The 13,854-nt window shown below is 37.7% G+C and overlaps 2 protein-coding genes across 4 annotated transcripts; one reads left to right on the top strand and one right to left on the bottom strand.

Annotated features, from left to right (window-relative positions):
* Nucleotides 1-965: 965 nt before the first annotated feature.
* Nucleotides 966-8,587, top strand: tti2 (TELO2 interacting protein 2). 3 transcript variants are annotated; one of them, XM_016252549.1, is made up of 8 exons: nt 966-1,214; nt 1,361-2,011; nt 5,537-5,723; nt 6,121-6,213; nt 6,306-6,490; nt 7,246-7,389; nt 7,540-7,696; nt 8,008-8,587. In XM_016252549.1, the coding sequence occupies exons 2-8, from the start codon at nt 1,386-1,388 to the stop codon at nt 8,095-8,097; spliced, it is 1,482 nt and encodes a 493-aa protein (XP_016108035.1). In that variant the 5' UTR covers nt 966-1,214; nt 1,361-1,385; the 3' UTR covers nt 8,098-8,587. The 3 variants fall into 3 exon arrangements, with proteins under 3 accessions (XP_016108035.1, XP_016108034.1, XP_016108033.1); XM_016252548.1 differs by having other exon boundaries at nt 966-1,236; nt 1,362-2,011; XM_016252547.1 differs by having other exon boundaries at nt 966-2,011; nt 8,008-8,586.
* Nucleotides 8,588-10,464: 1,877 nt separating this feature from the next.
* Nucleotides 10,465-13,531, bottom strand: LOC107566970 (protein MAK16 homolog). Its single transcript, XM_016252546.1, has 10 exons — nt 13,306-13,531; nt 13,033-13,082; nt 12,802-12,911; nt 12,632-12,696; nt 12,400-12,551; nt 11,845-11,899; nt 11,583-11,657; nt 11,410-11,499; nt 11,080-11,145; nt 10,465-10,978 (listed from the first exon to the last, which is right to left on the bottom strand). Exons 1-10 carry the CDS (start codon nt 13,318-13,320, stop codon nt 10,766-10,768), a joined length of 891 nt encoding a protein of 296 aa, XP_016108032.1. The 5' UTR covers nt 13,321-13,531; the 3' UTR covers nt 10,465-10,765.
* Nucleotides 13,532-13,854: the final 323 nt, after the last annotated feature.

Genomic DNA, 13,854 nt, shown 5'->3' with positions numbered 1-13,854 from the left:
CAAATGTCATTGAATTGAATGATTGTGATTTCCAGGGTAAAAGAATAGGAAGTTACGGACAAAGGGAACCGATATAGCTTCAAGTTCGACAACAAATTTGAAACCATAGATAACTTAATAACCGGTTTTTCTTGGTCATTATACAAAACAGGTGCCTTTTGTCTCCCTCATTAACATGTAAATACTGACATGAACAGTAACTATATGCTATTTCATTAATTTAACACCAAATGTCCAGTTATATGCTGTAAAATAACATAAGTGCAAACTGATTGTAATGTTTTTGGACACTTGGTTACATGCTATTTGCAAATAAATGAAAACGTGAATGGATGTGAGTGCATTTTTATATGTAAAATCATAATTATTAATAATATTAGTCAATAATATTGCCGTCTTTGAAATATGGTTAAAGTGTACTGCCGAATATACTGACAAGCATTTGTGGTAAACATACTTTAATGTCATTTCTGTTGAAATGTATATGGCACGTATTTGAATATGTTTATAATATAATATCAAATAACACACTACGGTTCAAACAATAACCAATCACTTTACATGTGCTTTAGTATGTTGGTCAATACATCAAAACAAGTGTACTTCTGTAAAGCAAGACAATAAAATATTAAAACATAATGATTTAGAATTCATATAAAAGTACAACTTAAAATTTTTCTTTATTGTAAATTGCATTTTTGTGCGTTAAATATGTGTGAAAGATTCATGAAAGTGTACTCTGTAAGTACATGAGACTACTCATTTCATTAATATTACAGTAGGTTTTAAAGAATATACTTTGGACGGTGCACATTACAGTAAATGCAGACACGTGTTAGTTTAGCATGAGATGGGATGATACAATTCATTAACAATCTATTTGTCTAACATACAATCAGCTTACCAAAAGAAGAATGCAGGGGTGTTTATTCACTTGATTTCTGCACTTACCGCGCCACCTATTGGGTGCTGTATCACTATAAATGGACGATTAAAACCGAACGGCGTTTCTGAAATGTGTGATCATTTGTATTTACCTGTAAACGACACTTAATATCACTTCACAACTGCTTGGTGAATAGCACCTGTCTTACCTCAAGTATAACTTACTTCGCTTGGACGTGTCGCTTCACATGGGAACCTTTTGAACAGTCAAGTTTCTGGGGAAATATTTTAAGGTCGCACTTTTAAACAACAGCGCTGTCTAAATACAAGTAGGCTACGTGCAGTTTATGGGTAAATCATTCCCATATAAGTAGTTTTTTAGTACATGGAGTAGAACTGAATCATTGAAATGATTTCCTAAAACACAGGAAGTAATGCTTTTTGTCATGTGGTCTTTGTATTTCTCTACGGTCAGGGATAGTAAAATGTAAGACACCGCAATGGATGTGGCACACATTCTTCAGGAGATGAAAATCAGCGATGCAGCGGAGTCCTGCTGCTCTGCTTTCAGCCGCATTGAGGAGCGGCTGGAGCTGGAAGAAGCGCCGGAGGGACGAGCGTTCATCCTGGGGGAGACCGCGGAGCTGCTCTCGCTCGCGCCGCTAGACTGGCTCTTCCCTGAAGCGAACGCCGACCTACGAGGCCAGTATTTGGGCTTAGTGAACTCATTCACCCGTTACGCTGCCCTGCCACTTTGTGACACAGACAGCGGCACTTTACCTGCCAAAAGTTACGAGGACATACCGGCCAAAGCCCAGGCTGTTAGTGCCGTGTTACTCGCGCTGTCCGCGCAGATTCAGAAAGCGCTGGAACATCACACCCGTCCAGACATCAGGCCTCTAGTTCGCACACTAGCCCCCAGCTTCTGTATATTCTCCGTCACACACCTGCCGGAGCAGCCTTGGAGCAGCGCAGCCTCCAGGAACCGCGCTCGGGAGCTGCTAGCATCAGCTGTGGCGCTGGCGGGCTGCAGGTCAGTGCAGGAGCTGCTCTCTGGAAAACCTGGCGAGGGCCAGAAAGGACTTCTGGGGCCAGTTCTTGACACACTGCAGCCTGAATTAACCAAGTAAGTTTCAGAAAGTCAAAGCACTGGCCTCCCCCAGCTTTGCAAAAAGTATATTTTTAATTAAAATGGCTCTGCAAAACTAAATTTTCTAAGCAAACTAGAGGGTCAGTTCCTGTTATGCAGTACATAAGACATCATATACTGTACATCTTAATGTACTATATAAGACACACTGCGTTGTGAGTGTTATTTTTAGAATCAGGGGCTGTATGTATAAAGAGTAAAATTGTAGTCCTAAGTGTGTCAAAATTCTTAGAATGACATAATTGTACTCCTGTTCCTAGACTTACGAATAAGAGTGATTAATAAAGGTTCCTAAGTGTTAAGACTAGGTCCCAGGTCCTAAATTATTTAAGAGAGCTGAAGAGGTCTCCTAACCTAGTTAGGAATAACAAGATGGCAGCACGGAGGAAACAAACACTTTCCAGCGAAGATATGACGTATTGGAGTTATATGACGATATGGAGTTGATAAAACGATACAAACTTGATTGTCAAGATCAAAAAGTCCTTTTTTTTCTGTAACTGACAAAGTAAGAAATTTAATAACTTCTTCCACTCAACAAGCCAATGCTCTAACTGCAGAAATGTAGTAGGCTAATGAAATCTTTTTGGCTGTAAAATTGGAAAAATGCAGCAATGCACCGGTGATGACACAGTAAGCAGGGTCTTACATATTGTGGCACTAACCCCACCAAACACAACAGTGGCCAAAGGTGATGTGACCCCACATTTCACTTAAACCACTAAAATACAAAGGGGAAAAAAATCACTGACCAGTGTTGCCAACAGCTTTCAATCGAAAGTAGCTAAACCTGGCCACTTAATGTTGCTAGATGACCTCATAAAGGTGAGTTCACTGATTTATATTTATATTTATATTTATATAGATCAGTGAACTCACCTTTATGACGTCATGGGAGAGTCTCGAAATGTACATAAGGCTTGTCCAAGAAACTGATTTTGTTGCTAGGCTTTTGAAAAAAGAAAAAAAAAAGTCTCTAAAGGGATGAGGAAGTGTAGTGACAAAAATCACTAAATTGGCAACACTGGCACACTGACTACAAAATAAGTTATTAATATTTCATTGGTCCTCTTGTTTTTGCATGTGTTCATAATTTCTTTGTATGACAGCATGCCAAAAATTATGACCGCACAATTTGGCATGTTTCATTGCATTATTATCACAAATAAAACAACTGACTCTAAGCAACTATGCAATATGCTTACAAAATCTTGAACGTTCATTTATTTATTTATTTTAATTAAGGGTGAAATTTTCTAGGCTGGACCTCACTTTTGGCCACTACTATATGGCAATTAATTAACTTTCCAACTGACCGCCGAACCATATTGCAAAAACAAGTCACTGTTATGAGGATTGTGGGCTTTCATGGAGTTGTTGGAGCCACTGATTGAACTCATGTTCACATCATTGCTCCAACTGTAAACGAAGAGACATACCAACAGAAAACGAAGCATCAGTAATAATTTTGCACAATGCAAAGCAATTTTTTATTAAAAAAATTAATTTAAATATTAAAATATTTCAGTGTTAATTAAATGATTTTGTAGTAGTTACACTAAATGATTGGTGTTGTGCTGCTGTGACTTTACATGAGCAGGCTACTACAAGCATAATGGCTACTTAAGTAAAATTATAGGAACTTAATTACATTTTAAACAATATGGACATTTCTATAGTGAATATGCATTTTTTTTGTTATGTTTTGGTTTAAAATCTGAAATACAAAAAAGGTGTGGACATCCCACAAACCCAGTGAGGGCTCAGGTGTGGGAAAATAAAGCAAGAAATTAACGAAATGTCCACACGCTTATGTAACTGCTCCAAAAAACCTTTATTAAAATATGTACAATGTTTTGACCATCAGGGCCCGTATTCACAAAACATCTAAAGGCTAAACGTAGCTCGCCGATTTAGGAGAAAATCTTAAAAATAATGGGCGTTTCAGTCCTAAATGTAGGACTCCTAAAATTTTGCTCTAAGAGTGTTTCGCAAAGCGTTTAAGCTCTAAAACTAGCTCCTAAATCTGTGAAACATTAGGAGTAGTGAAGAGGACTAAGTCACTAAGACCAAGCCACACAAACTATCCTAAAATGACTAGTGAATATGCATTTTTTTTGTTATGTTTTGGTTTAAAATCTGAAATACAAAAAAAGGTGTGGACATCCCACAAACCCAGTGAGGGCTCAGGTGTGGGAAAATAAAGCAAGAAATTAACGAAATGTCCACACGCTTATGCTCCAAAAAACCTTTATTAAAATATGTACAATGTTTTGACCATCAGGGCCCGTATTCACAAAACATCTAAAGGCTAAACGTAGCTCGCCGATTTAGGAGAAAATCTTAAAAATAATGGGCGTTTCAGTCCTAAATGTAGGACTCCTAAAATTTTGCTCTAAGAGTGTTTCGCAAAGCGTTTAAGCTCTAAAACTAGCTCCTAAATCTGTGAAACATTAGGAGTAGTGAAGAGGACTAAGTCACTAAGACCAAGCCACACAAACTATCCTAAAATGACTGTTGCTGTCAATCTGCCTCAGAATATAAACATTTTAGAAACATCTGATGATAATGAGCTTTTAAAAAGGTATCACCTTTGGTTTTGGAGGTTATCCCAACTCCAAATGTTCCTTTGATAATATCCTTGTTTTTCATTAACCAGCTGGGCAAGAAGTAACGGCTGTTCTTGCGTCCAGTTTGGTTTTCTTTTACGTTTGCGTGTCTTACCATCAGCCGTGATTATTCTACTCTGTTAATTAAAGGGCTGTTTATATGCCTATTCACTAATTATGAGAAGCATACATGTAAGAGGCTGACTATTAGCTGAACATATACAGTGGGGAAAAAAAGTATTTAGTCAGCCACCAATTGTGCAAGTTCTCCCACTTAAAAAGATGAGAGAGGCCTGTAATTTTCATCATAGGTATACCTCAACTATGAGAGACAAAATGAGAAAAAAAATCCATTTGGTTTTCTTTTACGTTTGCGTGTCTTACCATCAGCCGTGATTATTCTACTCTGTTAATTAAAAGGCTGTTTATATGCCTATTCACTAATTATGAGAAGCATACATGTAAGAGGCTGACTATTAGCTGAACATATACAGTGGGGAAAAAAAGTATTGTCAGCCACCAATTGTGCAAGTTCTCCCACTTAAAAAGATAATTAGTGACACTTGGGCTGCATTATAAAATCTCTATTTGAATGTGGCAATTGACATTTCGGCAACATAATATTCCGCTCCACAATATTTCTATGAATAAATCTCTGACAGAGACCCCTCATTTAGTAATCACGCAAAAAATGACTGAAAACATTGTGGAACAAGTATGGACTGGTCTAAAAGCGTTTAAATCTTGTGTTTGAAATCCTGTTAATTTTCTTGCCATTGTGCAAATGAGTGTATTTGTGAAGATCTGCTGTTCTTCTTTAAATAACATCACAGGAGCACATAATAATATGGTATTAAATGCACTCAAGCTTGTCCTTTGTTTGTGTGTTCAGGGAGAGCTGGAAGCGTAACCAGGCAGTGAAGCATGTGTTCTCCTGGATGCTGGTGCAGGTTGAACGACCCTGTTTAACTGAGTATTTGGAGAAGGTGTTTCCTCCATCTCTGCTGATATCTGATGATTATCGCACAGAAAACAAAGCACTGGGTGTGCACTGCCTGCATCACATTGTTCTCAATGTGGTAAGTCATTCTTGTAAATATTTTGTCCACCACAACTATCTACAAAAAACTTGTCCATGCAGAATCTTTTCATGCCAAAAAATGCCCCAGAATCTAAACCTGCCTACAGAGCAGCAAAATACGGCATCATAAAGACACTGCTGATATGAATGCAAAAGGCAGTCCCAGAATGTATTGAAGTGCCATGAAATGAGTTGATGGATTGATAAATATACTCATATTTATCTCTTTAACGGTCCATTTATCCTCAAAGATTGTTGTCTCTGAATTTGAGTCGCTTTTATTGTGCTCCTGACATTCATAAGCAAGACATCAAATCCTGGAGGACATTATAAGCCAGTGTTTTTTAAATATATGTATTTGAAATGTGTGTTCAATTGATCTTCTCCTTTCTTAGCCAGCTGCTGATCTGAGGCAGTTCAACCGAGCTCAGGTGCTCTATCATGCTCTCTTCAATCACTTACACACGTCTGAAGCTGTACTCATACAGGTGAGGCTTTCACTCACACAGTCCATGTGTGTACTTGAACACAGATATTTAGTTTTCATTATGTATCTCACCTTACTGTCTGTTATTTTCAGGTTGTGCTGCCCTGCCTTTTAGACTTGCTGTCAGTCCTTGAGAAACCTCCAGTGCACTCAGGTTTACCACGCAAACCAAACCGCTTTGATGATGTGCTCCGGCACATCTTGACATACATGGAAATGGAGCACAAGCTTGACCTTCGTCGTGTTTATGCTAAAAATCTTGTCTTATTTATTGAGAGGTGAGGTCTAAATAACGCAAGTAGCTTTCTCAGTATTAGTGATTTCAGTAGTTATGTTTACCCTGAAGATGTAAATTCTGTGACGGTAATATTTATCAAACATACACCTCAGGATATCTTTCATTTTCATGTGATGTCATACCAAAAATGAAAGATTATAATCAGTTGCTTGGTCTCATGTCAATGCAAACCCTTTTTGCAAAAAACGTCATCTTCGATACGCAGTATTTTTAATATGCTCATCATTTTTTGTCCATTGGAAAGTCCACACAACCAAGCTTCAAAAAGTTTATAAAGACATTGTAAAAGTAATCCATATGAATTGAGCATTTTAATCCAAGTCCTCTGCAGAGACACTCTCACTTTTTATGATAAACCGATTTAATTTAGGCTTTTATTCACATATAAACATTGATTAATGCACATTAATAGAGCTCATCAAATAATAACAAATGTTAGAACATTTTTGGGTGAACTATTCCTTTAATGCTAATTAATAGTCAAACGACCATTTTGGCATTGTCTTAGGCTACTGTTGTTGGTAGCAAAGCATTTCTAAAAATCTCACCAATAGCCCGGTCACATTTTTGGTGAGTTTTGGGGGGGGAAAATTCAAATTAATTTTCATGTTGATATATTTGTTACTATGTTGTTCATTTAAAATATTCTTAACTAACTTGATTAGCACAATTGTTGTAATATTACTCAACTTTAGCTACTTTGATGTTCCAATTTGGCATGTTGTTATCTCATAGGATGGGTATAGTAATCATTCGTCACCTGAAGAGGCTGGAGAGGGTGATTGTGGGATACTTGGAGGTCTCAGATGCTCCAGAGGAGGAAGCCAGACTAAGTATCCTGGATGCTCTTCAAAAGACTCTACAGATTGCTTGGCCACGGTGACCATCCATAGCACTATACAACATCAGTACTCCAGTGCAACTACATGAAAATGACTTTTTAAATCAGTTCTTACATTATTCCACTCTCTTGCTTATATCAGATGTATCTCACACTAACACATTGTGTGCTTTTATGTATATTTCTAGTATGGAGAGGAGGATGGGTTCGCTGGCTCAGAGTCTTCTGAGGTTTCTGGTTGACGTCTCATCAGAGTCATTACCCACCCATCTGAAAGAGCAGCTCATGACCCAAGCGTCCCACTGTTTACTGCTGCTCGACCACTGCTCAAAGGGAAAACTACAGGTGAGAATGACTATTATTATTCTTTATATTGAATCTTGTGGTTATAGGAGAAAGAATTTCAGCCAGAGGGGTAAAAACTGTTATCTTATATTTGTTTTATCATTCTGTTTCAAGTTTGCAAGTGAAAGTAATAAAAATGACAGATTTATATGCCAGTAATCCTCCTTATGAGTGACTAATTAAAATTTCATCATGCTTACAAAGCTTTTATGAAATGGTAAAAGCATCTTTTTACTCTGATACATACTGCATGCAGTTTGAAGCTGTTTTCTCTCCGTCTATGTTTTCTTATTTACCTTGCTTTTCTACAGACTCTTCTGAGAGAGCTAGACAGCAGCTGTGTGTCTGAACCTGTGTTGAAGTGTATCCAGAAAGTCACTGCAGCATCTCTGTGTCAGTAAGCTGTCAGAGTATTTGCCGCTTTTGGAGTTGACGTTGGCTCAGTAGAATCTGATTAAGTGATCAGTTCACTACGTGCTATGAACAAAATACACTGTGTGTGTGTGTGTCCTATCCAGGGGAACTGGCGCTTTTTGTTTTATTTTTGCAAAAATAAAAATTATACAACCTCAAAGAGATTTAGATTTGCAGGCTGTTTTGAACATGCTGTAAAACTGGGACATTTCTGGGGACACCAAAAAAACAGGTCTTTCATTCTGCTTTTAAGATACTTCATTAACGCATGCTTCAGGTTAGATTGCTAACAGCATATAACTGTTAATGAAGGTTTTATTTCTTTTCTGGCACAATTTTGGCCTCTTCAATGGTCAGCATCTCCACTTCAGATGTGCTCAGTGAGTTGTTGAGGCAGTTAAGCAAAGGTTTCAGCTCATATTGTCACTTCATCAGAAAATGTCTGTGCACAATTCGATTGCGCATCAGGCCCGTTCACACCAAGGACGATAACTATAAAGATAACGATAAAGATATAGCTCTAAAAATTGTTCTCAATATTAAAGAATAGCAGAGCCCACACCACAACTATAACGATAAAAGCATATCGTTGGAATCCCGTTCAAAACGCTTTTTCTCCAGCTGATGAACGATAAAAAATTGACAGCCAATCAGAATCCATCCTGCTGTAACGAGTTCGAGTCGAGAATTTAAAGCGGCAGACGCGCGTGCGCTTGGAATAGACAGACGATATCTTTTGCTGGTGTGGACGCTAATATCGTTATCTTTATAGTTATTGTTATTGGTGTGAACGGGGCTTAATAACACATACCAGTGCTGTCAAACATTAGAACTACTTATAGAACTAAAATAGATTAAAATGACTTCATACTTTTTAATTTCTTTATAAAGCTGCAGTCCGTAACTTTTTTTGGTTAAAAATGATCCAAAATCAATATTTGAGCAAGTACATAACCAGCCAGTGTTCAAAACTATCACCTTACTTTAGCCCGATTCACAACGGTTATCTTATAATAATGTTTTCTAATTTGAGTGGTACGGGTAGGTTTTCGCGGGAAATTCGAGCATAGCACTGCGTCATTACGTCACGTCTGTAAACATAAAGAAGTTGTCCCGGCTACTAGGCTATCGCATGTGAGGATCCTGCAGGTGGCGGATCGTTTATAGCCTTTTCTCACAGCAGCCGGAATAATTAAATGTATCATTTTGATGGCGGATTGTAATCCAGAAAGGATTATGTTTATGAAACACTAAATTATATTCCAGTTATAAATGTGCTTCTGATTAAAGATAGCCTGGGATTACACAAGAGCTGTATTTTAAAGATAACCAGTTCGAAGGGAGCATAATTTGCTTTTTGGGTTAAAATAATTTCTTAATATGAAATTCGAGTGGTATGACAATTAGATTAGACTGTATAGAAACTGAAATCACACACTGATACACAGTCACGCAATGCTGATGTTAACATTAAGAATTTGAGAATAAAGTTTAACAATAATAATTTGAACGGTTTGATGTGATATGAGCTAACCGATCGTTACACTTAATCACCATTGGTAGTGAGATTTATGTTAATGCTTTTTTTCCTCAGTTGGTCAGAACAAAGGTGGCAGACTTGTTACTTGTTCAGATGACAATATATGGTGAAAATTCTTATTTGGGTCATATTCCAATACGTAGGCTAGAATCTGTGATTGCGAAGTACAGTAAATATCCACACCAGTGCGGTGACTGACTGCCACACACACTCTTCAGAACATTAGAATCATCCACGCTGGAGATGAGCCGGAGCACAACCCACACAAGCTAGATAATTCCGCACACAGCTGCAATTCCAGGTTTTCAAACAGAGATGGTGACAGAGGCAAAACTTACGGACTGCAGCTTTAAGGAATGAACAAATGTCTTGGCAAGTTTAAAGAATATCAGATGACGTTTGGAACATGTTTGGTGATGTGCTAGTGTGCTTTTTACCCACAATAATTTACGTGACTCACACTGGATATTATTTAGTGTCGAGTTAAAAGAAACATTTCTGTTATATATATATAGATAGAGAGAGAGAGAGATATTAGAGGCATTTTCCATATGAAAACTATGTCTCTCTTATACATTTTCTTTGGAATAAGTGCTTTGAAATGATGTGCATTTGTGTTACTAACAGCATTAGCACTGAGGTCAGTTGAACTCCATAAACAATAGCAATGTTTTCTAGGGGTCTGCAGTGTAGTTGCTGGTGGGTGCATGAGATGTAAAAGATGATCCAAGTAAAACATGCATTCAAACAACAATATAGAAAAGTAGTTTTTTTGCTTTAGAATACCAGCCACATTCAAACTAACAGATACTACTTAATACGCATGCATGCCATTTTAAATCAAGTTTTTTATATGAACATAGGTCAAAGTTGACTCCAAAGTACACAATGGAACATTTTTTAAAAACACTTATGCTTGCAACAGCATAAGTACAGATGAGACAGGCCAATGTACAAACAATCCCATATTAGAGATTTGGACAGGAGTGTACAAACACACACACACCAGTGTACATTGTTATTGAATAGAGGTGTTATATCAACGATCAGGTTTCATGAATTGGAAATGTTCCACACACAGCAGAGTTACTCTGGTGTGATCAGCAGTTCAGTCTCTATGTGGCCTTACTTTTCTGAGCTGGTTCTGTCTCTTGTTCATACTCTATCTCTACATAGGCCCGTTTTTTCCTGATTGGGCCTTTGAGTGGAGCTTTTCCTTTTGATTTGGTCTTCTCTTCCTCTAACTCTTCTTCAGACTCCTCTTCCTCACTGGATTCCTCTTCAGCATCCTCTTCTTCATCACTGCTGCCCTTCAGGTTGTTCATATCCTGTAAAACATGCTCAGGGTTGAAATAATGTCACACTTTGAGAGATTAACCATGTTTTTTTTTTTTTTTACGGAATTTAATTTTTAAACGTAATATATTACCTCAAAATCACTGAGATCACTCTCTTCAAACTCATCATCAGCAACAAATTCTCTCGTCACAGGCTCCTGAAAGACAGAAACAAGACCACATAAGTATATAAATAATTATTATTATTAATATTAACCCCATCTAAAAGTGTGCACAAGTTCTCCTGAAGTTGTTTTATTTCAATTGTATTAATACTTCATAATATTACTGTATTTTTTACAAAAATAAATGCAGCCTTGATGAGCATAAGGGACTTCTTAATAGAAGGCTCTTAATAGATTCCTGTAACGGACATACAAATAATAAAAACACTAAGCTGACAAAAAAAATTAAGTTAATACCTCTTCATCTTCCTCTGATTCAGTCTCCTCTTCCTGTTTTTCCATTGCTTTATCAAAGGCGTGGATGGGGAAGTTGTATATGTCTCCATACTAAAAGGGAAAAAATAAAACTTTAAATGCAATCACTGATCTGGCACAAAAGCAGGAAAAAGATGTGCCAAAGATGCACTTACCGTTCCTTGTTTTAGACGGTCTAACAGTTCTTTTTCTATGGCATTTTCCAGCTGAGCAGCAATAAGAGCTTTTTCCTGTTGGTAAGAATTAAAAAAATTAGTAAATGCAACACATTTAATGCCACATTTGATGCAAAGAGAGTTGTTTTTAAAAGAATGGGTAAAAAAGAAAAACAGGCCTGTTTAAATGTGCAAACAAAATAAAAACACAAAGACGGGGATATATTCAGGAATTCACGTATGATCAGTGCATCTCTCTCACCTCTCTCCTCTTTTCTCTTCTCTCGACTTTTCTACTGAGTGGAACCAATTTTCTCCTGTAAATTAAAAATCCGGCATCATGTAAGAGATTATATACACAGTAAGCCATGTATTGTGTAAATGCTGTTCAAATAATCCTGACAATAAAAATGTATCAGTTTCCACACAAAAATATTATGCAGCACAGCTGTTTTCAACATTGATCAATATTTCTTAAGCAGCAAATCAGCATATCAGAATGATTTCTGAAGGATCATGTGTCACTGAAGACTGGAGTAATGATGCTGAAAATACAGCTTTGCATCACAGGAATAAATCGCATTTTTAAATATAGTAAATAGAAAACCGTTTTATTAAATTGTAATAATAATTCACAATATTACTCTACTTTTTAATCAAACAAATGCAGCCTTGGTGAGCTTTTATTACAAGGCTACTTGCAAATGAAAGAAATGTTTTAAGTTGAAATAGTTTGATGCGAGATGAGAGGCATCATGGAATCTAGTGCAATGCTGTGTTGTTCACTAGAGCACAGATGAAGCAGAAAGAGACTCACTGGCGTTTGAGTGTGAGTTTGCGGATTCGAATGAGATACTGTGTGATCTTGGTCAAGCGCTGCTTGCACTTGTGTCGGATGAACCTCGGCCAGTAGATGAGGTTCTCATCGATCTGCTCCAAAGCCTTTGCATAGTTTCTATCAAGTTTCACCTGAAAAAGAGTTCAAGCGAGAGTTATTAAACATTTCAATGCGAATCACATCAAATGATCAACGTGTTTGGTTCCCTTACCTTCTCCCACATGCGAGCAGGGAATGCTGCTCTCTCAATAACTTTCATGTAGAGATAACACAGGCCTAAGGAAACACAACACTTGTGATGATCAAGAAATGAACATTTTTGTTTGGAAAACTGTGTGCAGACCACATGTTCGCAACTGCTTTTGCGAAGTGCGTTGTTACCTTTCTCTTCTCTTACAGTGGCATACTGGCTGTTGGCGAGAGGACATGAACTGCGATTGCACAGGCCTGTGATGTTGTATTCATTTCGACAGAACTGCTGAGTTTTCGTTCTGTAACGACGACAAGAAATCAAACTGTTGGATGTCGTGTTCGTCCACACAAGTGACATACAAGACAAATACACACCGCTGAACAGTGTAAGATCGTTTATAACTGTAGAGTACTACTTACTTGACTTTGTAGGAACAAAAACTGTTATTGCCGATAAGGTCCCATATAACCTTTAAAAGACAAATGATTCAATGTCAAAGATGAAAAGATACACTGAAAAACGTCAAATCTGAACGTTCACCGCTAGCAGTGTTTTATATTGATCTTCTGTTAAGATTTCGTTTCGGTTATTATTATCTGTTCATTCCAAATCACATTTTCTTTATCCGCGTTGCTTGTCGATAAAGACTGACACGTTGTTTTCGGGAGCTTTTCTTAAAACGCTTTACTTACGTCGTCGTGTTGCATTCTGGCAGCTTCTGCGGACGGTCGTCAGTGAATATATAAATTCCAGCGCTAAACTGATACAATAGAACTAACTACCGAATATTTATGATAGCCCAATTAAGCTTTTGTGATTAAATAAATACCACATGGAAGCTTCAGGCGGCAGCCATGTTAACAACACCACGAGCGACCCTACCGCGACTCGCGAGATCAGCAATCTCGCGATACCTGAAATGTAGGCGAGAGAGGCGCATCTCAAACAAGCCTTCTTTCTGCTCCCGTTAGTGACGCTCGCGCGGTGTTTGCATACTCTATCACAGAAACACTTTTTATAGAGTATCGATACTTTCGATACTCGCGTCAGTATCGATATATCGATATCGATACTTTGGATCGATACGCCCATCCCTACTTCAGGTCAGCCGCCGATCGGTTTGCGCGGCGCCGCATGAAGTCGAACGCACCTATAGTGTTTGGGGACATTCATGCATAATTTAAATACACAATCACATGGAACCAGTGTAAAAAAAAAAAAAAAACAATTTGCAGCTTGAC

This window comes from Sinocyclocheilus grahami, unplaced genomic scaffold, assembly GCF_001515645.1.
Source record: "Sinocyclocheilus grahami isolate Dianchi unplaced genomic scaffold, SAMN03320097.WGS_v1.1 scaffold1117.1, whole genome shotgun sequence".
Lineage (NCBI taxonomy): Eukaryota > Metazoa > Chordata > Actinopteri > Cypriniformes > Cyprinidae > Sinocyclocheilus > Sinocyclocheilus grahami.
This window is presented reverse-complemented; position numbering and strand designations above follow the sequence as displayed.